The sequence below is a fragment of the Tachypleus tridentatus genome, chromosome 3 (assembly GCF_004210375.1).
Source record: "Tachypleus tridentatus isolate NWPU-2018 chromosome 3, ASM421037v1, whole genome shotgun sequence".
NCBI classification, from domain to species: Eukaryota; Metazoa; Arthropoda; class Merostomata; order Xiphosura; family Limulidae; genus Tachypleus; species Tachypleus tridentatus.
This window is the reverse complement of record NC_134827.1, coordinates 48,528,304-48,556,291: the sequence shown is the minus strand read 5'-3', so window position 1 is coordinate 48,556,291 and position 27,988 is coordinate 48,528,304. Positions and strand designations below refer to the sequence as shown.

The 27,988-nt window shown below is 36.8% G+C and overlaps 1 protein-coding gene across 5 annotated transcripts; it reads right to left on the bottom strand.

Annotated features, from left to right (window-relative positions):
* Positions 1-32: 32 nt before the first annotated feature.
* LOC143246806 (arginine kinase-like) lies at positions 33-26,801 on the bottom strand. Of its 5 annotated transcripts, none has more exons than XM_076493971.1 (7): positions 26,652-26,801; positions 14,529-14,737; positions 4,839-5,098; positions 1,600-1,748; positions 1,189-1,354; positions 745-928; positions 33-438 (listed from the first exon to the last, which is right to left on the bottom strand). In XM_076493971.1, the coding sequence occupies exons 1-7, from the start codon at positions 26,747-26,749 to the stop codon at positions 293-295; spliced, it is 1,212 nt and encodes a 403-aa protein (XP_076350086.1). In that variant the 5' UTR covers positions 26,750-26,801; the 3' UTR covers positions 33-292. The 5 variants fall into 5 exon arrangements, with proteins under 5 accessions (XP_076350086.1, XP_076350088.1, XP_076350089.1 ...); XM_076493973.1 differs by lacking the exon at positions 26,652-26,801 and adding an exon at positions 19,519-19,659; XM_076493974.1 differs by lacking the exon at positions 26,652-26,801 and adding an exon at positions 19,404-19,420.
* Positions 26,802-27,988: the final 1,187 nt, after the last annotated feature.

The following is a 27,988-nucleotide window of genomic DNA, read 5'->3' as shown; positions in this document are numbered from 1 at the left end:
ACTAGCTTGCCCTTTCGGCATCAAACCAGTGATTTGTATAATGTTTTTTTTATTTCCTTTACCTTGAACAACAAATTCTGACAAACAAATCTGGTTAAGCATCACATATTTGATTAACGTAAATAGAAAACAGTGCTGGCTAGATTGTTAAAGAACTAGTTAGAATAGAATCAACAGGCCTTGCACGTGCAATACGGTACCCCAAGCACAGTAGCCTCAAATTGAGAAAAGGAAACAAGTCACCTTTAAAGGAGAGTTAATATTGGTTTAATTTGTTTGCATTAAAAGATGCTCATTTAGCTTCTCTCTCCATCTTTATCAACTCTAGAATTCCGTTCTGCATCTCCACGAGGGCTTCGTATTCCGTTAGGCCTAATCGTCTCTTGTTAGATATATCGTAAACCCCACCTTCGCTCTCCGTGTGCTCACCTCGAGTGCCTGAAATCAAAGAAATAGTTTTAGTTTCCTAACAGATATTTTATTAAATTCAGAAACAAATTAACTAAGAGTTTAAAGTTCACTTGAGTTAGTTCGTACCTGTCACAAAGTATCTTCTCGACTTGTTACTGTTATCAGTAAATGTGCGTCAGGTCTTACGGTAGCAGTCAATCAGATAACGTTATTCATAAAAACTGTTAATACCCGAAAACTAGAACCAGTCGTTCTTACGTCACTAGAACGTTGATTAGAAAGCATCAACTGAATTTGACCAAAATATTCTTGTGTACATTGAAGGAAACAAACCTCGCACTTGAAGGTTAAACCTAGTGGATGCCTCTTCCAGAGCTTTCCGGTCTTTGGAAAGTTTTGGCAGTTTGATGTGGACACTGGCCCTCATGGTAGTCCCCAGGTTCGTCGGACAAAACGTCAAAAATCCCAACCGGTCGTCATGGGAAAACTGAATTTTGGATTCTATGCTGTTTACAGCCTAGAATAGATATAACAGTAACGTTACTTCAGAAAACACAACCCACAAATTAGACAATCTGAAGATATTCTAAAGCAAAAGGTTTAGGAAAATAGAAATGTTTATATTAGAACAAGTTCCTTATTTGTAGGAAATTGATATAAAACATGTCACAAAAGATCGGATACAATGAGTGCTTCAAGACAATGGTATTTAAATTGTAAGAAAATTTATTTTCGTGGTATTCTTGTTATAGAGACTAAAGTCCAGAGTGGACTTACCTGAACTAGTCGAGAGTAGACTTGTTTCAAGTTTCCACCTTTCTGCATAGAAATAATCCTCAAGTGGTCTTCCTCGTTCACCCACACTAAGAATGTCTTGTTATTGTTGTGAAAAATGCCTCGACCCGTTGGCCAGAAACGGCACGCGTTGGCTGCTTGAAGGAACCTGGTACAAGAAACGTTATCTTACACGGATCTGATAAAGTCGTTTGGGTTGATTTATTAGACAATTTAATCCCACAAATTAATCTTTACGAATAAAGCAGGGTTATGATAACAGCACAAGTCTAAAGATGTTCTCGTAACAACTGGAGGTCAAAATTAAAGTAAAACAACTTTCTATTTACGTCAGTTCAAATAATTTGTATAGAATACATTTTTGTGACGTACCGATTACGAGGTCAACCTTACCTGTCTCCTTCCTTGAAGAGGAAGTGGTCATCTATGAGTTTCTGTTGCGTCGCCTTGTCCATCCCTGTCAGAGGGTAGTAGGTTCCTTTAAGATCACCTTCCATGCTACCCAGGACCTCACTGACCTTGGCTTCCATTTCTTTGTATTGCTACAAGGTACATAGTTTTATTCAAGTTAACCGAGTGAAGGTCAAAACACCCCTTTACTTGAAAAAATACAATGGAATTGCAAATATAGTATAGTTTTAGCAAAACTAGTCATCGCTAGATTTCAGTGTGCAGAAAGTAGTACAATATGATAGTCATCCCTTAGGGTAAGACAGGTTAAAACCAATCATTGACGGATTAAGCCACAAAGGGGAGTCTAGATTACTAAACAAGAACGTAAAGTACGAAATTTGTTTTAAGTAATTCAAGCGTGACGTAGTCGCATTTATTTCATAAACGCAGCGTTTTGATACATCCAAGAATATGTGAAACGAAACGTTTTCGATGTATCTACTAGTCTCTGGTTCTCCAATAAGAATAGCAAGCAGTGTTGAATATGTACGATTGAGTTTTGTACCAATTAGTGTTCGTCGACAGTACAAGACGGAATGTTCCCCCCCCCCCCATGAAAGTAAAAAGGACAGTGTGCGCGCGTGTATATAAAAAACAAAAAAACATTGAGCTTTTCACCGATGAATAACAATTTGAAAGTGATGTTCCAGGACTTCGTGCACCATTTGGATTATTTCTGCCCATACAGACAATGTATTATCCAATAAATTTAAGTTATGCAAAAAATACAAGTCCAGTCTTCACATCATACGACGAGATTCATTTTGTTGGGTTGTAACCGCAGCCTTCAACATCCAACATGGTGTCAGTATCTCGTGCGAACGTGACCACTTTTGTGAACTACGATGCATAATTTACTTAGACGTGTTTACTTTACCGCAAGGGAACACTTTCTCGAAAAGAAAAAACACATTTTTCTACAACCACAAGTATATTAACAGTGGCATTGAGTTGCGGTGCACGTATATGTTAGACTTGGGGCGACACTTAACGTCTTTAACAAGTTATAATTAACCTTTTGAAAAACTGACCCTTTCTACAAAAGAACTGGGTGTATAATAGTTATCAAAACTTTAAAATTTTTAATGAAACCTGTAATTAAGTTTACTGCTAGTTTTGGACAAAATACTAACGTAAATATGGTATTTACAAAGACATTTTAACTAGTCTAATCTATGTTGGTCTAACATGTGCACATTTAGACTGACAATAATTCAAATGTTGTAATCAACATTAATTGAAAATATGACAGATGTTTTGTAAATAAAGTTATTCCGTTAAATATCACCTACATCACAGAACCCATACGCATATTTGAAAGCTTAAGTCCATTTCAAGAAATTCGGGTACTATATTAAAATATTGACAACTAGATGGCAGCACCATTTAAAAAGGTATTCAAGGAATACAATTATATTCCTGATTTACATGTGTAACTTAATGTGAACCAAGGCCTAATTTACCTCAAGAAATATAGAAATTTAGGAAACACCAGAAAGACGTGAATACAACAGTTCTTTTCAAATGAGGTCGGCTATATTGACATACTGAATAAAATACAAAAACTAAAATCCAATGACTGATGAAACGTTTATTACTTTAACTTAAACTAAACTCACGTGACCTAATATCACTACCTTTGTTAAATGCATTATTTAAACAGCGCATTTACTTATGACGTTTGTGGTTGTATACCTTATCCACATGAAGAAATTTGTATTTTACAACGATTAGGTAACAGAGATAAGTGAACCACTAATGTCTGTATCAACTGGAATTATTTTCATGAACAATGAAGGTTTGCTTTATTATCAAATCGACCTCTTGAACTTAATATGTTTAGAATGGTAATACATTAAAAGATGTTTTAATATACACTGACATTAAATATAAGTTAATATATAAACTTGCATACTAGGGTCTGGCAGTTTCTATTGGTCCGTTCCAAATCTACCACGACACAAAACGGATTCAGAAGTTCAATTTTCACCGTGATCACGATAATTTGACTGTTTCGCGATTACGATTCGTTCATTGTTTAAATCACGTGATTTATTGTGCCATGAACTGGTATTTTTACCTTCTGATGACAAATTAATATCGGCCAAACGGTGTTCGTGCAGAGTTACATGTATAATTTGTAGATACATGAACAAGGTATAGCACTTAAAAACAAGTTACATAATTAGTTTAAGGATATATAAAATAGTTTCTTAAAATTCGATCTTTCACTACTAAAGGTGTCTACACAAGTTAACCTCCTCATTCCGAGGTTCATCCTAGTTACTCTGAACCATTTCCAATAAATCAATGTCCCTCTTTAGGGAAGGAATTGGTCTATACAGAGTATAGAAAGTGAGGCCTAATTAATGACTTACTTTTGACTTGTAACCAATGTTTGTAAATACACCCTAAAATTATATAGACTTTACTAGTAGCAACGTGATTGTTGCTATAAATAAATGACAACACAACCATTGTGTTGTCATTTATACCAAACAAGCGGTTAAAATAAGTTTATTAACTTCAAGTCATGTAATATCCGTCTCTGAAATACGGAAGATCTTAATGTCATCGCTAGTTATGTATCAATATCATAATATAAAGAACAAGCATGAGCCCAACGTATCCCTTGAGCTACACTGGTACTACTGGTACCAGGTCAGGTAGACTCCATTAATAACATTGTACTACCTTACAATGAAATACAACTAATCTTCACCTGCATCGACCGATGTGATTTTAGTAGCTAATCATGTCGTTTACTCTATAACAATAAAATTGTTACGTAGTATTTCCCCTTTGATAAATCTGTGCTGACTTTAGTTATGGTACATCTCAATAAGCGACTTAAACACTTTAGAAACTGAATATTCTACCGGTGAGACTAAGTGACTTATAATTTAACACTGGTTCACACAAATGACATAAGAAAATAGCGTTGTTATAGTTGTTATTAACACATTAAAAGTAGTGTTATATAACCACTAAAAATAAATATTTTACTAAACGGATAATTAGCTCTCAAACGTTAGATTAACATAATTAAAACGTACTATTAACGGATAGTAAGACTTCTGTCAGAACTAGAACACATTACCAGAAAGTTTCCCCTACAAGACACTTATTACCGTACGTGACAAAGTACAAAACAAGTTATTATAAGAACAATATCTTACAGCCTCTGTAAGACAAGGATTGAAAGAATATCCCTCAAGGCTCCGGCCGCAGCGCACTCTGGTGGAAACAATAAACTCTCCGGCAGGATCCAGGTCAACCATAGTGGAAACAACTCCAAAATCCTTAGGTGGGTGTTTATCTGTCGGTTTGAATCCAACATGGTAATCCTGGATGACTGGATTAAATAATTCAGAAAAGACGGTGTAGGATTCTCCATCAGGAGCGTAAATACCAACACCGCTATCCAGATTTTCAACTCCTATTGGGAACAATTACACAAAATCAGAACAAACAACATTTATGGTAAAAAAGGTAAACATTGTTAACGGAATATTACACTAGAAAGAATATACTGACACGAAACATAAAGCACGCGCTAAAACTGGACTACATTTTAATAGTATCATAATACACAGTAATTTATATGTGAAATGGCCAGGTTGTTGATATTATATCGAACTTCTACACGTCGACAAAGACTAACGAGTTTTTTAAATAACACTTCATTAAAGTGTAGGTGCACTCCTGTAATATATGAACTCAACGTCAAGTGACACGACTAACAGAATCTATCAGTCATTAGTGGCAGAAAAATCAGAATTTTTTTCAAACTTTTGTTAATATGCAATACTTGAAAACCTCACAATGTCGTATTGAAACAACACCAGTGAGAATTCTTTTACAAATATAATTACAGTTTCGTTCTCTCGAAGGCCAAACTTTAAACGTTGTAACCTATCTCAGTGTTGGAATACACACGATTGTGTCAATACATTTAAGTTTTCTCGCAACACTATGGAGTATCACAGACTAGAGAAAGTTACTCGGTGTTATAAGGGGCAGTTTCTTCAAGTCTCGTAACATACGAGAAGTCGTTTCTCGTACGTATAGTAAACACACCCGAACTTCCCGATCGTCACGAAAAATGGTCGATCACAGAAGTATACACCCCCACCCACCTACAGTTGACACCAAAAAAAATCTCACCAAATCAGTTAAATTTCATATCAGTTAGTAGAAAGGCGAACTGACTGGGCAAACAATGTATCAGGACGTGCCGTCAAAAAGTTCAAAGTATATTAATTTTAACGGATAAAGGACCTTTATTTCATGTAACGTTATCAATCTAGTTTAAAAGTCGATTAATCCCGTACATATGTTGCTTAGAAAACGATAGCTTGTTGATATATGTTAGTATATATCAGATGCAAGTGAATATGGGTGGTTAACATTGTAGACTTGCACGGGTACAGGTTCTAAATAGGAAGTACGCGTACATGTTAACCACGATAAAGAATTTCTCTACATTATAAAATTCACACAAAGATGTAACAAGATACAATATTTACGTACATTTTAATACAGATATTTCTAAAGGTGGTTAAAGCCCTTGCGAACAGGACAGCAATAATACAAGCTTATAATAAACTTCGCCTATGGCTAAGAATAAATTCGACACCATTATACACAGGTTGTTTACTGAATAAATCTTGTGTCATTTTCTGGATGCATGGGTGATATCTAGGGTAGGATTGAGTGTTTGCGTTACTTTGAGGCGTGGGGACACAATCTAAGAACATTTTACATATTAGTACGAAATAAGCGTAATTTTCTCATTACACTTTCGTAAAGGAACTAATCACTAATGCAGGTAACCAAGAAGTATGGGATACTGCACTAGGACCTTAACCTCACTTAACAGGTTAAGACAGGTATAATACCAGAGTTTTGTTCTGTGAAGACCTTCCTTTGCTCAAAAAGAAGATTTCAACAGCGACAGTTTAGAAGCTGACCAATTATCTTCATTTCTCAATTTATCAATGTAGCATAAGAAACTGTTCTACACTTGTAGTGCAGAGAATAAAACGAACCGACAGAAAGTGCAAGACTCGAACACCTGTCCAAATCTGCTGACACTTTTTTGCTCCAACTTTACCAGAGAATACCACCACAACAATTCAGTTTTAAAATCTGATTAAGAATTCATTAATTATTGAAAAACTAATTTTATTAACTTCATATCGTTAATATTCGATGAAAAATGCATCCATAAAACATTAAGTTTAGAAATTATTCATATTCAACGTCCCTTAATTTGAAATTAAATTTCACAAATCTACTCCAATTGGTTCTGGCACTTTCTTTACGTCATTCCAACATATCGCTACCAAAACAGACCAAGACAAATCACACGCGTGCAATAATACAAGAGGCCTAACAGCTTTATCAGTCCATGCAAACAATTTTTTTGAAATTTCGCGCAAACCTACACGAGGGACATCTGCGCTAACTGTCCCTAATTTAGGAATGTAAGAATAGGGGAGGTATCTAGTCAATCACCACTCACCGCCAACTCTTAGGGCTACTCTTAGTAACAAATAGTGGGATTAATTGTAAAGCAACGCCCCCACGGTTGAAAGGATAAGCATGTTTGGTGTGACGGAAATTCGAACCCGTGACCCTTGGATTACGTGTCTAGTGTTTAAACAACTTGGCCAAGTCGGACCGTAAAAGACAAAGCAAGTTATTAACAGTGAAACTCGAGAACAGAACACATTTATGTGATGGTTTCCTCGTTCTATGTTTGTACGGGGCATGTGAGAGGTGAAGATAAAACATGCCGTACACACCCACGTATATGACAAATTAAACAAACTCAAAACACTTGCATTAGTTTTATAAGTAGCTCCTCAGCCATTTTTATGCACGTCATATTCGTGTTGGCCTGTTGAGCGTTGGAATTCAACGAAAGTCCGTATCGGTACTGGATACAACAGATAGCGAAGTACATTATTTGTTCCTCTTATTGATAAACTATTACAATTAACGGTTTTATTCACTAGTTTCTGAAACCCAAATATTAATTTATAGCACGTGACGTACTCGAGTCCTTGGTACTATCATAGATTATGAATTATACAAATATACTGGTACTCTCGTGCAATACACGAAATGTCTCCAAAGTTGCTCTACCTTTGGGCTAGAATACATTCCAAGTTCAAAAGACATTAAGATCTTATACTGTACAGAATTAACACAGTGGCGATGATTTCTCACAGCTGTCTTAAAGCTATTCATACTCGCTTCTCACGAGTTCACCGTCTTCAAAATAAACACGAGTGAAGAAAAAACACCGTTACGTCATTGCTATTAATAGAATCACGAAACGTGAAATTAATACACACCTGTACACAACATCAAGTTGGTTTTTAAACTTTAAAACAGAAGCTAGAATGTGAGATTAGTTCAAGTATTCCAAGAAGAGGGTGAGTGTCCCTCAGAGCCACTCTGTACACTATCAACAAGTCTCAGAAAGAGGGTGAGTGTCCCTCAGAGCCACTCTGTACACTATCAACAAGTCTCAGAAGAGGGGTGAGTGTCCCTCAGAGCCACTCTGTACACTATCAACAAGTCTCAGAAGAGGGGAGTGTCCCTCAGAGCCACTCTGTACACTATCAACAAGTCTCAGAAAGAGGGGGAGTGTCCCTCAGAGCCACTCTGTACACTATCAACAAGTCTCAGAAAGAGGGGGAGTGTCCCTCAGAGCCACTCTGTACACTATCAACAAGTCTCAGAAAGAGGGGAGTGTCCCTCAGAGCCACTCTGTACACTATCAACAAGTCTCAGAGAGGGGAGTGTCCCTCAGAGCCACTCTGTACACTATCAACAAGTCTCAGAAAGAGGGGGAGTGTCCCTCAGAGCCACTCTGTACACTATCAACAAGTCTCAGAAGAGGGGAGTGTCCCTCAGAGCCACTCTGTACACTATCAACAAGTCTCAGAAAGAGGGGAGTGTCCCTCAGAGCCACTCTGTACACTATCAACAAGTCTCAGAGAGGGGAGTGTCCCTCAGAGCCACTCTGTACACTATCAACAAGTCTCAGAAAGAGGGGAGTGTCCTCAGAGCCACTCTGTACACTATCAACAAGTCTCAGAAGAGGGGAGTGTCCCTCAGAGCCACTCTGTACACTATCAACAAGTCTCAGAAAGAGGGGGAGTGTCCCTCAGAGCCACTCTGTACACTATCAACAAGTCTCAGAAGAGGGGAGTGTCCCTCAGAGCCACTCTGTACACTATCAACAAGTCTCAGAAGAGGGAGTGTCCCTCAGAGCCACTCTGTACACTATCAACAAGTCTCAGAAAGAGGGGAGTGTCCTCAGAGCCACTCTGTACACTATCAACAAGTCTCAGAAGAGGGAGTGTCCCTCAGAGCCACTCTGTACACTATCAACAAGTCTCAGAAAGAGGGGGAGTGTCCCTCAGAGCCACTCTGTACACTATCAACAAGTTTTAGAAAGAGGGGGAGTGTCCCTCAGAGCCACTCTGTACACTATCAACAAGTCTCAGAAGAGGGGAGTGTCCCTCAGAGCCACTCTGTACACTATCAACAAGTCTCAGAAAGAGGGGAGTGTCCCTCAGAGCCACTTTGTACACTATCAACAAGTCTCAGAGAGGGGAGTGTCCCTCAGAGCCACTCTGTACACTATCAACAAGTCTCAGAGAGGGGAGTGTCCCTCAGAGCCACTCTGTACACTATCAACAAGTCTCAGAAGGGGAGTGTCCCTCAGAGCCACTCTGTACACTATCAACAAGTCTCAGAAAGAGGGGGAGTGTCCCTCAGAGCCACTCTGTACACTATCAACAAGTCTCAGAAAGAGGGGGAGTGTCCCTCAGAGCCACTCTGTACACTATCAACAAGTCTCAGAAAGAGGGGGAGTGTCCCTCAGAGCCACTCTGTACACTATCAACAAGTCTCAGAAGAGGGGGTGTCCCTCAGAGCCACTCTGTACACTATCAACAAGTCTTATTCATCAACTGGTAAGTGGTTCCAAACAGTTCATACAAGTTTTGCTACGTGCAAGTTAAGCCAATACACCAAGAACATCCTTCTATTAGTTTATGAACTAAGCCTTTCTATAAATATACATAGATGTATTATTGCGCTTAGTACATTACATTAAACGTGGATAATAGACTGAAGGTTAGTACTTTTAACTATTGACAGAAACGGGAATAAATATTTGGTGGAGATATAACATTAACTCGATGATGGCCTAAACATTGTTGTGAAGTTATTTTATGCGTTTACAAGGACTCCTCTGGCTTTGCGAGAAATTCAAAACCAAACCTCGTGGCAAACCACTAGGTGAACAGTTGTTTTTGATCTTAATATTTTAAAGTAAAGTAATACACTTTCCGTACTGTTCGACGCTAATTTCATCACAAAATTGCTCGAAGTGTCGAAGGTTAAGATGAAATCTCACACTAACGTTAACCTCGAAAGATCAAACTGACGAGATTCCAGTTATACATAACTAAAATATGCAAAATACACATCAACACTACTACCGTACATAGTTTGGAATATAAACAAGTTTCTAGCAGTTTTTATCAAAGTAATTTGTATATGGCTGTTTACTTAGAAATGCTAAGAACCACTCGACTTTACTGTAAAGTAAGCTACACGCCCACGTCATGCGAGTCTATAATCCTAATCGTGAACAGTTTTGTTTAACCATAAATTAGTTTTATCGAGAAGTAGATAAGCGAGACTTACAGTAAGAGGGTGGTGGTAAAGCATTAGGTAATATATCCACACCTACCTGACTTGTTATTGCATAAATAACTTTGTTGTTTTTTAATTTCGCGCACAGCTACACGAGGGCTATCTGCGTTACCCGTCCCTAATTTAGGGTAAGACTAAATGGTAGGTAGCTAGTCATCACCACCACCCCTAACTCTTGGGCTACTCTTATCAACGAATAACGGGATTAGCCATCACAATAACGCCCACTGGTTGAAAGAGCGAGCGCGTTTGGTGTGACGGGGATTCGAACCCGCGACCTTCAGATTACGACTCAATCACCTTAACTATCTACCCATGCCGGACCTGTATCCATAGAATTGGCAACGCACTGATGGCCATGCCCTCTCTCCACCTGATACATGACGATTTATAGTTCGTAAAGCCAGAAACTAAGTATCCATCTTTTTGAAAATTCTCACAAAATGAGGCATCTAACGAGTTTAGTCCGTGATGAGGGGAAAATCCACTTAGAGAAAATTGCATATTTAAAAACGGCTGATATGGGTACAGAAGGCACTAAGAGTTCGCTCCTCTATTTGTGCCTTCTATCAATACCAGCCGTTTAGTATATAATTAAGGAGTTTAGTTATATGTTGACTTTCGATAAAACTCTCGAGAAAAGTCAGTTTTGTGAATAAGAATTCGATAATAAACATTAAGTTTGTTAATAAAACAATCCGAGACGAAATATGTCGAATAAACAATTCGGTATAATTATTCAACCAGTCTCTATTATAAACATTAGAAATAAAAACTGCTGACTGACCGACAGGTCACAACATGAACTAAAATTATTAAACCAAGGGTGAATAAAACTTCAGGAAACTTGTATGAAAACTTTTTACCCAACACGAAACTTTAAATGTAACAGTATAATATTTTGACTATTTAAAAAAGGTAAAACGTAACATAAGGTAGTAAGTAATAACATTAGTGATATGGTTAACGAAAACACGAGGTTTAGTTGTAATATTAGTGTTAACGTTCACTGACGTGTAGCAGCTTTAGGTTTCATTACCTTCTAGACTTGTGATGTGAAAATGAAGTGAAACCGGATAAATTCGCTTTTGTTAAGCTACAATGAAAACGGAAAAGTTACATTTATAGTTAACTTTGGTAACGCTGAGTTGGCAGTTTGTTATATATGGCTTCTTTTTTATCGTACGTTCTTAACTTGAACAAACAGTAACCGAAGCCAGAAACAAAAGTTGTATACCAGTAATGTGTGGAACAGTGTCATAATAAAGTCTATAATATTAGAGACATGTCAACCTGTTTCACAGCGGACACCATTCCTCATAACTAAAAGCATACACAATTTACACAAAATGGCGAGTAGTGATTAAAAAATAAAGTGTGTGTGTGTGTGTGTGTGTGTGTGTGTGTGTGTGTGTGTGTGTGTGTGTGGATATAACTGATACCTCAGATAAATTAGTCTGATTTATAAGGAAGCTGATTATCACCACATGGCGCTGTGCATGACCTGACTGCAATAAATTAAAGTCCATTTCATTTGATATCTAATATTTTAAAGGAGGTAGATGTACAATAGCCTCTGATAATACATTTAAACTATCGTTCTTACAAACACTTAAAACTCATAATCCATGCTGTCTGTCGTATCCCAGACAAAATGATAAACCTTGGTAGCGAAGGCTAGTAAAACTTCGAAGGTAATAAGTAGACACACACACACCGCCGTTAGCTAGCGGTGTCACACGATGCTCTTCACCGTAACACCGCCGTTAGCTAGCGGTGTTACACGATGCTCTTCACCGTAACACCGCCGTTAGCTAGCGGTGTCACACGATGTTCTTCACCGTAACACCGCCGTTAGCTAGCGGTGTCACACGATGTTCTTCACCGTAACACCGCCGTTAGCTAGCGGTGTCACACGATGTTCTTCACCGTAACACCGCCGTTAGCTAGCGGTGTTACACGATGTTCTTCACCGTAACACCGCCGTTAGCTAGCGGTGTTACACGATGTTCTTCACCGTAACACCGCCGTTAGCTAGCGGTGTTACACGATGTTCTTCACCGTAACACCGCCGTTAGCTAGCGGTGTTACACGATGTTCTTTACTGTAACTAGACCTTGACATTTTAAAAGTTTATCTTGTGCCACAAATATAATTTGATAGCAGCCTTGTGAGAACAAGGACCTTTAGGTTATTTTTATCCGTAGATTTAAACAAATATTCACTACAGTTATTTAGAAAACCGTTTGATAATGACACTTAAGTGTTATTTACAAGGATGAACGTATCGGAATAACTTATTTTGGTAGCGATAGTTGAAAAGTGTGGTATACAAAAGAATTTTAACTACAGTTATATAAAAATTTAGTTGATTTAGTTACTAGGAGAAACTGGGAGTTAAAACAATGCACACATTGTACAATAGCCATCTTTGTAACACATTTTTAGATTTCGCTAATAATGGAATAAGCTATTCCGAAACGTTCAAACCTATAAATAGTGAATATTTACTTGAAATAACTTCTTTCAACAGTTTTAATTTTGTAGTTTTATTTTTAAAATGTCGAAACGAATGTTTAGGTTTATAAACTAATGTTAAAATGAATAATCAACCTTACGCGTGGTTTGGAAAAGAACACGCAAGATGAAAAGATGACCGACAGTTACGTATCTCTGAAAAAAAATTTAAAATAGGTCGTTAGGCGGAAAACAAGAGTAACAACTGTGGTCAGTTTTTCAGCAACGAAATGAAACCCGTTAACTGAAGCTTGCACACAAGAGACCTTTGAATAACCCGTAGGCTTACAACCAGACAAGTCCGCTATTATACCATTTAAATTCTTTAAAGTTGCGAGTGATAATTAGTATTGCTACTTATTCACGTGGTCTAACGTAAAAGTGTCAAATGTAGGATCCGTTTTCGGAAAATCTCTGGGTTCTGTAAATGGATGAGTGAATACTTTGTCTTTCTACAAGTCTCGAGGCCGAGACGATTCCTCCGATACTAAGATGGGGTTTCCAGTGGTTTAGGAAGAGATACGTAACAATCTTATTACAGAGATAACCAGTCCTGTCGCTGCTTTAAGATTAAATGTGCTTATATTGAATAACGCCGAATTTCACAAAGGAGAATTCGGACAAAACCGGACCATTTCTAGTAATGTGTCTAGTAGTGTGAACGTTGTGTCCACGAAACTTGGTACAGATCTGACTAACTATTAACCCTAATCAACAGTTTCCTGGTTCATCATAATGTATAAAAACTTAGAAATGGGTCCAGAATCTAAATCAACCCTGATAAAGGCTGTTCCATACAGACTTGCCATCTTTCCGTGTACATCGATGTATTAGTTTGAGATGCACGCGAAGACATGCAAACCCGATTAAAACGTTCATTCCATGAAGTGAAATAAAAATAACAGGCTTTAAGTGGACGTGTCTGTAGAGATACGTGGACTAATAGGAAAGATGTACAATACACAGAAGCTTCAATGTTAGTGTGTTGATACATTAAAGGGTTTATAAACACAGCACGAGGATGTTGAACGTCATTTCAGAGCACAAGCTGCACCAGCGTTGCTATAGCAACGAATCCACAGATATTTCTGGACGTTAGAAATATCGATTTTAGAAGAGGAAGACGGGTAAATACTGAGAATACCTATAAGTAACCCTATACTTTACATTTAGAAATCACACACTCAAACAGCCCGCACATCTGAATTATATAAAACAAGTTCTTTATGCAGCATTTATCGAATAGCTTTGAACAAACGGCTTGTCATGAGTTGCTTTATGTGGGAAAGAATATAATCTTGAATTAAAAAAAACAAAACCTAAAAAATTTAGAAACGGCTTCAGGTACACAAGTTTACAACTTCAAATATTTGTTGTTTTACCACGGGTTTCAAAATATGTTAATAAATGCGAAATTACGTCACCGCCTTCTCTAGGTCTGTTCACTTACAAAGAAATACGAGTTCTAGTACAAAAACGAATTAGATGTTAAAAATATCCTACCATTAGTGGTATAGTTTTAATTGAAATGGAGAAGTTTAGAAGAATCGGTAACCATAAAGAAATAAACATTGTACATTGTTTGGTTTCAACTATAAGTTAAATACCTGACTGGATGACATCTAGAAGGGTCGCCCCCATCTTTGTCTTCTTATTTTTCAGTTTTTCAAAAACATCCTTGGTCAAGTACTTCTTCACCAGAGACTTACAATCACTTGCTTCTTGAAGCTTCTGGAAGCCAGCCTCCAGTTTCTCCATGGTTACCTCGTCCACCATTTTGGATTCTCTCTCGTTTGGTTCTTGAAAGAAGTTGTCCCTGAAGAGCAAATTTCAGTTATTCCCTTGTACAGCAGTTTACACAAGGAGTGCAAGGCATGATGGGGGATAGCTGATACGTCGAGAGGTATCACGTGGTATTTTATCACCAATATGCAATAATCATTTTGAAAGCGTAATGAAACAAGACGAAGTACTTTTTACTGAGGAAAACAATTAAGAATACGACAATGAATTAATAAGAAATAATGAAGTTAATTCAGATATGGTTCATGAACAAAACATGTGAAAATGTGATTTATTCAAATAATAAGTTGGAAGCTAAAGACCCAGTCTTTCCTCTTTACACATCCGTAAGAATTAAAGTTTTGATTTTTTCAGCATCTTCACTTGGACAACTTCCAAGACAACGCGCAACTGCTTACTTAACATCTGGAATCACGCGCTTTCTCCGGCTGGAGTGAAATTACAAAAGGTACATCGAAAGTAGATTATCGTAGAAAGAGTAACTCCACCGAGACTAGTATCTAGATCCTCGTAGACCAAGACTAGTATCAAAATTGTATTTCTCAGATAAAAATCAACGGGTGCTTCATGTGTGTACTGATTAATAGAATTATATTACTATTACCAGTATTTTCCAAAGATAAATTTAGTGTTTAAGATTAGACAGACACCGGTTCTATCTTCAACGTTAACGTACAATTCAAAAATAAGATATGATCAATTAACTTTTAATGAAAAACTTAAACGATTGGAACTTTCTGATAAACATCGTAAAATATTCATCCCAGGTTAAAATAAATTATATTCATAACCACATTTGTAACTTTGAGCAGCCTACCCAACCGATACTGAAGTAATTATTTACCCATGATTAAATATACCATTCAACGAACACGGGATTTAGCCATTATCAGAGTATCATTATCAAAAGTGTGTACAGGTTGGTTAGATGTGTTGAAATATAAACCATGTTAAAAGTATTTAAATAAACAGATGGCTAACACTAATACACTAGTGATAACACTCCATCACTTATATTCAAAACTGCACGTAGCAATCAGTTGACACTTAAATCTTTACTGCACTTACGTTTGTCTTCAACTTATCACAATAATCTTTGTACAGGGAGTCCAAGACTTTAAAATAATGTACTGTTGTAAGGCTAACCTTCGGTCTACATTCCCTTAACATAGTTAGTATAGTAGGCACCAGACTAATGTTGCGACACTAAATAACGGCTTAAGTATAGCATCTACCAAAAATGTATTGTTTGATGTACAGTTAACCCTTTAGAATCCGTACACAATAAGGGTAGCGCTTCCTATGAATTAAAAGACATCTTACCAAAGACGTAAAGACCATCTCAGATGCCATACAACAACGGAACACAGTAAGACAAGAACACACACCTTCCAACTGAACATCTCTCCACACTCTCACAAGACAAGGTGTCTATTTTAGAATCCGGTGGTATACGTCAAAAAAAGACACGAATACTAAATACGCGGCCTTTATTCCAAAGAACAAGTCGCTCGGTATGTCGCACAATATCATACGTTTACACTGAAAACAAATATTTACTGTAAAAGCAGACGAGAAGATAGATGGTTCAATATTATAGAAAGACATGAATAAAGATTAACTATACACCAGATAAAATATGATACATAAAATACAAAATGTTACTTTGTATGATAAGATTTTAATACAGAAATATGCGAAGGAACGTAACATTGTCAATAAGAAAACAACAAAGTGTTATGTAAACAATTTTACAAATAGAAGTGTCCTTGTTCAAAATTAAAGTGTTATTATCATTCATAATGATACCTATAAAAACTGTTCTTTAAAAAAAAATATGTCAAACCACTTCACCTGTCACACACAAAACTTTGTGTTAAATTATTCGTGAACCATGTTTTATTAAAGATAGGTAACAGGCTCGATATTCTATACCACCCATGTTAGAAAACTAAGATAACAGTTACGGGTTATCCACAATACAGAATCTTGTCCATCGCGTCCAAGACAAACATTTTAAAGGTCAACTGGAAGCCAATCATCAACCCGCATCAACAGAACCCTAGTTATTTTGTTGCAAAGGTTCAACATTTATATATCAAAATATTTAATAGAAATACCATATTGAAGTATATACTAGAAACGACAGACTACATTTGGTTAAATTTTTAAATACTCGTGTCTTTGAGTTAATTTGTTTTTCATAAAAGGAGTTGATTTACCACGTGCTAGGAGAAAACAGCTTATCTTAGATAAGCTAGAAACTTTTCCATTAATTACAGTCAAGATACGCGTTTATCCAAAACAGTTGAATTGTAAAGGCTGGTCCGTTTAACAGTAATCGTTCGTAGAACTGCGAGGTAAACCATCAAATGTTTAAGTTTTAAATCAGTTTCTTTAATTGTCGATTGTTGTGAATAAAAGTTTGTTTCTAAATAAAGCTGCTACTTAGAAATAACGCATGTTCATTATCCATTTCAGGTTTTCACTTTTCTTTCAAAGATTAACACGTGTGAGAGAGTTAACGAAAGAGAAAACATGGAGAGTTACACATTTATTATCTAGAGAAATAAGTACCTATGTTAACTTCACTGGGGACAGTGGCATATATTCAATACAGAGAGTACGAATCATATTGCATGTATAGGATAAGTTATTTATATACACATTACGTAGCTAACATTTGTTAAACTGTTAAGTTACTTGGTATAAACATGTGGACACTGCTCAGACACTGTTGAAATGTTATGTTTTCAGTAATAAGAAAACATTTATAGAATTATAGCAACTTTATCGATAAGTTTACGACAAATATTTACGAGTTAGTTTCATAAGCAAAACCAAAATTTCCAGCTTTTATACGGAGCTAAGTTTAATTACTGGAAGAGGTCCAATCATTACGTACCAATCAAATACATCTAACTAAATCTAAATACAGCAGTTAAGATAGAATGAACTAAACGTTTGATTACTTGAAATCTTTACTTAAGTTATAGAACAATAATAAAATAAAGCTTAGAACAAGATTTAAATTATCATTTGGACAAAGATGGAGCTATTTAAAAATGCTTATTCATACAAGTTTGGTTTTGAATTTCACACAGTTACTCGAGGGCTATCTGCACAAGCCGTCCCTAATTTAGCAGTGTAAGACTAGAGGGAAGGCAGCTAGTCATCACCACCCACCGCCAACTCTTGGGCTACTCTTTCACCAACGAACAGTGGGATTGACCGTCAAATTATAAGGACACCACAGTTGAAAGGGCGAGCATATTTGGTGTGACGGGGATTCGAACCCGCTATTCTGGGATTACAAGTCGAGTGTTTCAACCACCTGGCCATGCCGGGTCCCATCGTCATGCTTTTATTTTCGTGGAAGCCCACATTTTATTCGTGTTTTAAGAAAGTCCAAGTGTTATCTATGGACCAAGTTAACGATCGCCAGTTCTCTTCCAGTGTCATATTAAGGCTTAAACACTAGTATCAGGAAATGTGGAAGTCGGTAAAAAGTGTCCAGTAACGAAGGCCGTACTTACACATTTGAAGTTAAACCTTTCAGCAACATTACCCCTGTTAGATATGGGTGAGAAACGTGGTTATGAAGAGACTCGGTAACTGATAGAGGACACACAAGTACCCTGAATAACCCTGAAGGTGAATTATAGGTTAATACTTTAGTTTTATTATATAGTATAACCCTTACTGATGATGCAAACACTCGAGTCGCACAACTTCTGATTATTGACCAATAAAAAACAAAACATATGCGTGTGATATCGTCAAATAATCCTACGGACAATAATATACAAATACAACTAATATAGGTATAAACACCATTAGAGAACATCTGTATTGCTTAATGGAGTAGAATAAAATAAGATGTTTTATACTTAAATAGCACTGTCTGCCCTAAGTCCTTATAACAAGCTAAGACTACAGTGAATAAACGAATACAAGGTAAACTATACTAGAGTTGAAAATTCGTGCTAAACATTTTGGTCAATATGTATGGATACAAACCAGTTTACATTCGCATAGATGAACTCAAACAATGGTTTTTTTACAATAAACTGAAGTATACGAATACGTTTGAGCTTACGTGTAACTGTACAATACGAACATATTTACACTTCCAAACTACTATTTAAGCTTTTACTTTAGGAGTACACAGTTTGTAACGGATAGTGTTTACGGGCAGTCACCGAATTCCTGTCAACACCATTGTACAGTTGCATAACATATTGTCCAGACCTCGTTATGTGCCCGACTTTAACCAACTTTCATAATTAGAACCATTACTTGTACAAGGTAAATTTAAAGTACCTTGGAATGTTTCTATGATAATTTTTATAATGTACATTTCGTTGTGAAATAAGCAAACAAAATCACAAGTTTGCATCATTAGTAAACGCTGTGAAAATGCTAACTTTACAAAATACGAGCTTTCAGAGACTTTGTTCGATCAATCAATACTTGGATAAACCACATACCAGACGTTAAATATTGATACTTAACTACTACCTACAATTATGTATATAACTAAGTTGTCATATTTAAAACGAAGTATTTTTAAATTAACATCTTGTCAGGATCGTTCAGTTTAAGTCAGTAACTACACTGTCACAATAATGTTTCTTTCCAAAATTACACCATCCACCCTCGTTCCGAACACTCATTACCTTGTTCTATACTAAAGATAGGAGTGACAGTAGGCCTTCAACAGCAGAAGTTACGAAATGCGAGAGATTTGGTAATTCTAAGACACTAAAACGTTAATATAACTATACCTCCTACCTCTTCACAATGAACCCTAAAACCCAGAGAGAAAACATAACGACAGCAAATAAACGAGCAAGATAGGACGTTGTAAGAGTCTGCGGAGAAGCCTTAGTTCGAGCTCACTTCTGATTACAGCAGTGACTTCATAGAGTCAAACCCACCACTAAGAATGAAGGAAAGTTGGTGGTATACGTGTTCTAAAACCTGTGTTGATTAGAACCACGGTTACTTTGGAGGGTGAAGTTTTGTATGTTAGAATGATAGGATTAACAGTGTACAAGATAGTAGGAAAACCATTATCACCGAAACTCGCGGTACTGAATGAACATAAAATAACGGTTTACATGTAGCGATAAACTTCTTAATTAATAAATTTAATATTTCTAGTGATATACGCTGAAGTTTCTATTTTTGAGAGCTATATTTTCAGCGTTTTAACTGATGCTAGCTAGAGGGCGTTAAGATCACGTTTATAAAAATTACCCTCAGATACTCGAAGTTCAAGTTTGACATCAAGAATCTACCAAATTCAGGAAGTGATCAGAGTAGATTATAAATACAAGAATCAGTGAGACATTGAGTTAGTGATATAGTGTCACCCATCTGGATCCACACCATTCATTGCGTAGAATCAGTTTGATTTATTGTCATGCAGATTACTGTAGTAGGATTTTCCCTTTAGTCTCAGTACACTATCAGCGAGACCATTTTCGTTTGAACACTTAAATTCATAAGGCACGGTTTAAGATTGAAGTTTATAGAAACAGAAGGAACAGATTAATGTGTTGTGAAATAAACTTGGTCTAATGTTTCACAAAATTGAGAAATCTACCCAAACAATGGATGACGCTAAACACGCATGCGAAATGCTAAACAAATCTTTGTCCTAGAACTAAGATTTTACATTGTTTAAACATCGTGACAAAATCCTTTACGAAATGAAGTCCAACTTAAAACGTTGGAGTTACGAATTTATATTCCACCTGTTACACAAGTTGACTGTAATGGACAGATTTGGATCTTGTACACACTTCAGGCGTGTTCACTGCCACATATCCTTTCATTTTGATCTGGCGTTAAAATGTATTCAGTTTTCCTTCGCTTTATGATGTTCACGAGTTTAATATATAGTTTTCTTCCTCTACTAAATATTTTTCAAAGTTTGGATGCAATATTGATGATTGTCAGGTTTCAGTTAGAAAACTAATATTTCTTGAAATTATATTTAAATACAAACATCTTACATGTGACACGTGGTGAAGTCTCTGATACAAGTCATAGAAGAGTACTTATGATAAATTTTGTTGTCATGTTAAAGTAAAATTTAACAAACAACTAACACTTATGAATTCATATTGCAATACTAAGTGTTTGGTTTTATCAAGTCCAGCTACTATAGAAGACACCTAGATACTTATATTGTAACGTTTGAATGATTCTCAAGAGAATCTAGAGTTGGTAGTTTACCAACTTACTATTAGCCATGGAAAAGAGCGTCTGCCCATCGTGGACCTGGATCATGGATAAAACATCCAGTTCCAGACCGTATAGAGAACTCAAGTGTGTGCAAGTTAGTAATAGCTGATGTATGTAGGCCATTATAATGTAGCAACTATTGACATAGTTGCTATAAAATCGTATTGTGTTTTTGGTTATATATTAAAATTTGTGTTTAAAGGGAATTGTATCATTCTTCTTGACAAACAAATTTATATATTGAACTACTAAATTCAAAATTCATATTTAGGTTGTGCAAGTTGTTAATACGTTAACATACGTAACGTAATAAATGGAAGATTTGTCCGAACGTAACAACGGGTTCAACTGTTCACTACAAGAAGTCTTACCCCTAGCGGAAGTCAAGGTACATCAGTGACAACAATAAATCATGATTTAATGTAGTTTATGAACAGATATATTCATAAAATGACAAACTTAAATTTCCTTATTTCTCCGAAGAACGAGTCAGAATAAGGAAACTCCAAAACCAGAAATACATTTGGAAAACTATCGCCGATGTATGGTTTTTATGACATGTCTCTTGACGATATCAACCTGCCTGGCTTGATTGGAGCACACTTGTCAAAGGTTCTTACGTAGGTTTGTCTTCCTAACTAATATACTGGTTTGAGATGTAAATGTTATGGTAACCATACGTCAACTTCAACAAGAACTATAATACTAAGGATAAATAACTAATGTATATAGAGTTACGATTATAACAATTCTTGTATTGATACAAGGATCCCACATAACTATATAAAAGAACCAACACAGGTAGAGAGAGAAAACCGAATTAACCCAGAATTCTGCAACTTCAACAAAGACTTTATAAAAAAAAAAAAGGTAGAGGTCAAAGGTTAAGTTACAAAACAACGACTCCAAGTATCTACTTCTATTAACAAGTTCTCTTCTAAATACACTGAAAATTGAAATGTTTCAGTTACAAGTAATTACTCAGCACTTCCCCGAATTTAAATGCACAATTAAAAGGTTAAAAAGGAGAAACTACGTGGTTCATTCAGCGACAGGCTCGTTCATCTCGGCACGAGCCTTCATTTTGATATAGCACTTCTCTAGATCAGGGGTTCTCAAACTTAAGACCTGCGATGCCTCAGAAAAAAACATTTTCTTGATGAAATGACAAAAACACATTAAATAAAAACAATCGGCCACTAGCACCAGATAAAGTTTGCTTCAAACTTTAATATAAATTTATTAAAAATAAAATGTTTTACTTTACTCACTTGTAGAAATGTTTAATGTGAGCAAATGTACAGTTTTAGTGGCTCGGATGGGCTTGCTTCTGTTCAAAGTAGTTGAATATTTGGGAGTTATAGCTGTTAGTCGTAAGTGCACATATTCAATATTTAGCTTGTTTGTAAATTTGGCCTTTGTAGTTGTATGCAGTAAAAATGTTTACTCAAAATTATCTTATTAGGCCTAAAAAAGGTTTTTACTCGTATCAGATTTATTACAAATATTCACCACTTATCCATTATAAGGGTGACAACTAAGTATTAATTAGTTTGGAATTTCGCGCAAAGCTACACGTGGGCTATCCGCGCTAGCTGTCCCTAATGCAGGAAAGCTACACGTGGGCTATCCGCGCTAGCTGTCCCTAATGCAGGAAAGCTACACGTGGGCTATCCGCGCTAGCTGTCCCTAATGCAGGAAAGCTACACGTGGGCTATCCGCGCTAGCTGTCCCTAATGCAGGAAAGCTACACGTGGGCTATCCGCGCTAGTTGTCCCTAATGCAGGAAAGCTACACGTGGGCTATCCGCGCTAGCTGTCCCTAATGCAGGAAAGCTACACGGGCTATCCGCGCTAGCTGTCCCTAATGCAGGAAAGCTACACGTGGGCTATCCGCGCTAGCTGTCCCTAATGCAGGAAAGCTACACGTGGGCTATCCGCGCTAGCTGTCCCTAATGCAGGAAAGCTACACGTGGGCTATCCGCGCTAGCTGTCCCTAATGCAGGAAAGCTACACGTGGGCTATCCGCGCTAGCTGTCCCTAATGCAGGAAAGCTACACGTGGGCTATCCGCGCTAGCTGTCCCTAATGCAGGAAAGCTACACGTGGGCTATCCGCGCTAGCTGTCCCTAATGCAGGAAAGCTACACGTGGGCTATCCGCGCTAGCTGTCCCAATGCAGGAAAGCTACACGTGGGCTATCCGCGCTAGCTGTCCCTAATGCAGGAAAGCTACACGTGGGCTATCCGCGCTAGCTGTCCCTAATGCAGGAAAGCTACACGTGGGCTATCCGCGCTAGCTGTCCCTAATGCAGGAAAGCTACACGTGGGCTATCCGCGCTAGCTGTCCCCTAATGCAGGAAAGCTACACGTGGGCTATCCGCGCTAGCTGTCCCTAATGCAGGAAAGCTACACGTGGGCTATCCGCGCTAGCTGTCCCTAATGCAGGAAAGCTACACGTGGGCTATCCGCGCTAGCTGTCCCTAATGCAGGAAAGCTACACGTGGGCTATCCGCGCTAGCTGTCCCTAATGCAGGAAAGCTACACGTGGGCTATCCGCGCTAGCTGTCCCTAATGCAGGAAAGCTACACGTGGGCTATCCGCGCTAGCTGTCCCTAATGCAGGAAAGCTACACGTGGGCTATCCGCGCTAGCTGTCCCTAATGCAGGAAAGCTACACGTGGGCTATCCGCGCTAGCTGTCCCTAATGTAGGGGTGTAAGACTAGAGGGTAGGCAGCTAGTCAACCACCGCCAACTCTTCGGCTTCTCTTACCAACGAATAGTGGGGACTGACAGTCACATCATAACGCCCACACGGCTGAAAGGGCAAGCATGTTTGGTGCGACCTTCGGCCTTATATCTTTGGCACTTCAAAAGCATTTTCAAACACAAAGTAGCCTCTTAATGAAAACTTATACAAGCACTGGGGTTTTATCATATATTATACGATGACAAGCTGACCTAATATCAGTGTCGTCATAACGAAGTCAGAAAAAGATTTGTAGTAGAAAAGATAGGCCGCTATAATATATCTTTAAAGGAAAAGGTAAACCTGTTATGTTTACAATTTTTGTATTTTTAAAATAAATTTTAATCCAAATAAAATAAGTCAGATCTGACGTGCATCTAAACCTCGAACGAAATGAAACATGACGTCATAAAGCCCATTGGCACCAAGTTTGTAATTAAAGTACACGAATATAACCGAACCTAACAATCACTAATCGTTATAAATACAAGAATACGTCATACAAAATATACTTTGAAACTGATATGGTATTTAATTGAATCAATGTTCAAATTTGGAGAAGTTTCAGCTATGACGTCATATTTCATTTCGTTCAATATTTAGCCGCTAATATCAGATCTGGATTTTTAAAAAGACAGTTGGCCTCACTACCCAGATTTGACCGATGTTTCATACAAGTATGAGCCTATCTTGTATCTCCAATGACGTTTGCGGTCTTTAGATGGCACCATATCTACTTGCAATCAGTGGCGCCCCCGTCGATATTAATTGAGACTGTATTAACACTTTCACCGTTAGAACTTCCCTTAAACTAAGTAAAATCGTCTGACGTTAGGCATAATAAAATATTAAAAGGCCCAATACGTGATAAACGTGTTATATTGAAGATATATTTTACTTGTGTACAGCGTATTCTAATCCAATTTTATAGTTTTAGGAAAAAAACTTAACATTCTAAAATTTCCTTGCGGAGACCCAGATAACTATGGTGGAACCCAAAGGCTCCATGGAGCGTAGTTTGAAAAAAACCATGCTCTACATGTTAAACTGAAATACATCTCGCACGAAGCCTGAGTGAGCGTGGCCGAAACAAAACTGATGGTACGAAACGAAAAAAAATGACCAACATAAAATATAATTTCACTAACATTCTCATAAATTCACTCAAGACAAAACATTCAACACTTTAATATACCAGTTTTATTGTGCACAATATTGACAACTTGTCAACTTAAATAGTTATTGTTCGTAATATAGTTTACTTTTTTCGTCAACAAAATTACATTAAAATATATTTTAATTTTTGTAGAAGCCTTAAAATAGATTAGAGAAAATTTTTATCATAACCCTCATGAAAATATACTAGCACCTGACGAATGTTAAACGATACGTCTAAACAGCTTTAGGGTTATTTATATGCAAAAACGGCTCAAACGAGCCGTTTCTCAACGTTCAAATTTCTCAACAAGTGGGTTTCTCGACATCACTGAGCTTTAGGGTTAGCATTCATGTCATTAATATTAGGGTGTTAACAGCTTATTTCACACGTAAGGCTTGTGAGTAAACGACATTTCTGTACAGAGATATCGAATACTGTTATAAAATTACCATCTCTGCTCCATTTATTTCAACCTTTGAAGTGCATTCATCCTTTCAAGAGCCATACCTATAACATTTTCCAAACGTTTATGAACCAGTAAGTTAACAATTACACTAGTTTATATAGCGCCGTAAACTAGCAAAACCCTGTGGCTTTTGTTTAACTTTTGTTAAAATTATTTTTAACAACCAAAGTTTTAACAAAGAAATATTAATGTGTAATTTATATACATGGGGTAGTGGTACAGTGAAACTCGAACAACGCTACGATTCTTTGTTAAACTGTAGTTGGGAGGCCAGTCAATGACCATGGTTGAACACAAGTTACGAAAAACCGTTTGTTCTTGCTTGTTAACTTATTATAATTTACCCTAACAAGAGCTATACAAGATATCCACAAAACTAAGATGCAAGCGTAAACTACTGTCGATTTGTGTGTTTTATGACACTTAAATAGAGTGCCACATATTTTATAATTTAGTTAACTAAATAAACTGTTCCACAAACTATGAAATTAACCTATTTAATGCCTTTCCAATAGTCGGTCTCCAGTTAGAAGACTGAGCCACACAGTTAACAAATGTTTACATTACATTTATCTTTACGTTTTTAAAGTGCTCAGAAATTCAGTTCCCAGCCTTTTTAGACGCTAAAAATCCATAATGTGAAATAAAAAGTTTTCATATTTTGAAACCAAACCATAAAGTATCTTCTAATTAATATTCGATGCTAATATGGTACTATCGTGTATTTCTAACCTATTTGTTGGTTGGTTAACAAAACGTTAGAAACGCAAGTACTATGATGGATGAAAACAAACCAGCAGTTATTACCAGCCTTACTTTAAAACTCAGATATGTTTGCGGATTTGTTAATAAACAATGCAAACAAGTTTATATAGAAAACAAAAGAATTATCCTAACGCTTACACGTTCAGAGAAAGTTAGGCATAAGAAAACTCGCCAGATAAACGATCGTTTTAAGATATAGTCTACTTCTAATTTAGGTTAAGCTAATAATGTTAACGCTCGTAAATTATATCTTGAAGGTTTGCTCACTAGAATAGCCTGTCCATTACGTGAAATACTTGGTCGAAGACAGTTTTAATAAACATGGAATCCGAATTCTGAATTTGTATCAAGACCACAATTTTTTTCACACTTATTTAATGGTTTGGTATGCAATCCCCACTAGGCTCAGGTTTCAAGACGTAGGCTTAGGACCTTGTAAGCTAACATATTACTAGTACGATACAGTCAGACTAAACTATCGTTACATTAAATTACTTTTATGTGAGTACTTAAACTTAGCGTTACGGTAATACTTACCCTGTATTTTCAGTATTGAAGGCTAACCTTATTGATTCTCCATCTGAACGAGACTCTACTTCACTTCGTTTACAAAATAGAGAAACACAAATACCCATTAGGCTTACAACATCTCACCCGAGTTGGAACTTATATAACTTCAACATTATTTGTAGTTAATGTCATTTAAGTTGAAGTTCCGTTAAAATTGTATACCACTAGGGGAGTAAGAAAATACAATAATTAAATTTTAATTTTGAAATATTTAAATAACTTCACTTAGTTTGCGTCGAAATTATCAAATATCAAAATATAATTTTGATATCTGCACTAATTGTATGAACTATCAAATATATATGACAAAGTTTGAAACATATTGAATAAAACTAATTAAATGTTTACACTCAACCTTTACAATATTTTAGTACTTTTATTTTAAACTACAATTATTTTATACTTCGTTAATTGTTCGACATAATTTACAGACCCGGCATGGCCAGATAGTTAAGGCACTAAATCGTAATCTGAGGGTCGCGGGTTCGAGACTCGTCACACCAAACAGGCTCGCCCTTTCAACCGTGGGAGCGTTATAATGTGACGGTCAATCCCAGTATTCGTTGGTTAAAGAGTAGCCTAAAAGTTGGCGGTGGGTGGTGATGACTAGCTGTCTTCCCTCTAGTCTTTACACTACTAAATTTAGAGACGGCCAGCGCAGATAGCCCTCGTGTAGGTTTGCCCGAAATTCAAAAACAAACAAACATAATTTACATCTAACAACAATCTCTCCCCCCCCCAAGAAAAAGTAACTCATGTAGAAATCTATATAAAATAAAAGCCAGGGTGTGTCAGAATAGTTCAATCACTGTTAAATTACGGTTTTAGTAAGGGGGTACAAGGAAGCCGTGAGAGGGTGAAGTGCCGTAAAACGTTAAGTGAAAACGTAGTGTGGGATCACCTAATTTCGAGCGAAGGGCATAAAATTTATCATTAAAGTAAAAATATCTATTCAGTTTTAAACTTAAATATTGGCTGCTATATCACCAACGTTTTTAACAGAACAACAAACCTCTTTAATCAACGGAGATTCTAAATGAAAAAATCGACCAATATTTTTCCAGTTTTGTTGTCTATAGATTTCATCTTATACTTTCAGTACATAGACTAACAACAGTATTAGGTTACTAGTTGGATTACCTGTCCCTAGGAAAGAAGTTATGTAAGTAAGTTCATGATAAATGGAAGGTTATCGCATGACATGAAAGTTACTTCCCTTATATATAATTGTAAAAAAAAAGTCGATTATAAACTGCAAAACTGAAGATTTGTATGCGCTTCCCCCATGGACCTAACGGACATCC

Excerpts from the sequence above, each read along its gene's own strand:
- LOC143246806 (XM_076493971.1), bottom strand. The coding sequence starts at position 26,749 with ATGGGTATTTGTGTTTCTCTATTTTGTAAACGAAGTGAAGTAGAGTCT. Across the intron at positions 5,099-14,528 it reads TCTAGATGTCATCCAGTCAG|GAGTTGAAAATCTGGATAGC; the intron begins GTATTTAACTTA and ends TGTTCCCAATAG. Across the intron at positions 929-1,188 it reads TCTACTCTCGACTAGTTCAG|GCTGTAAACAGCATAGAATC; the intron begins GTAAGTCCACTC and ends TATCTATTCTAG.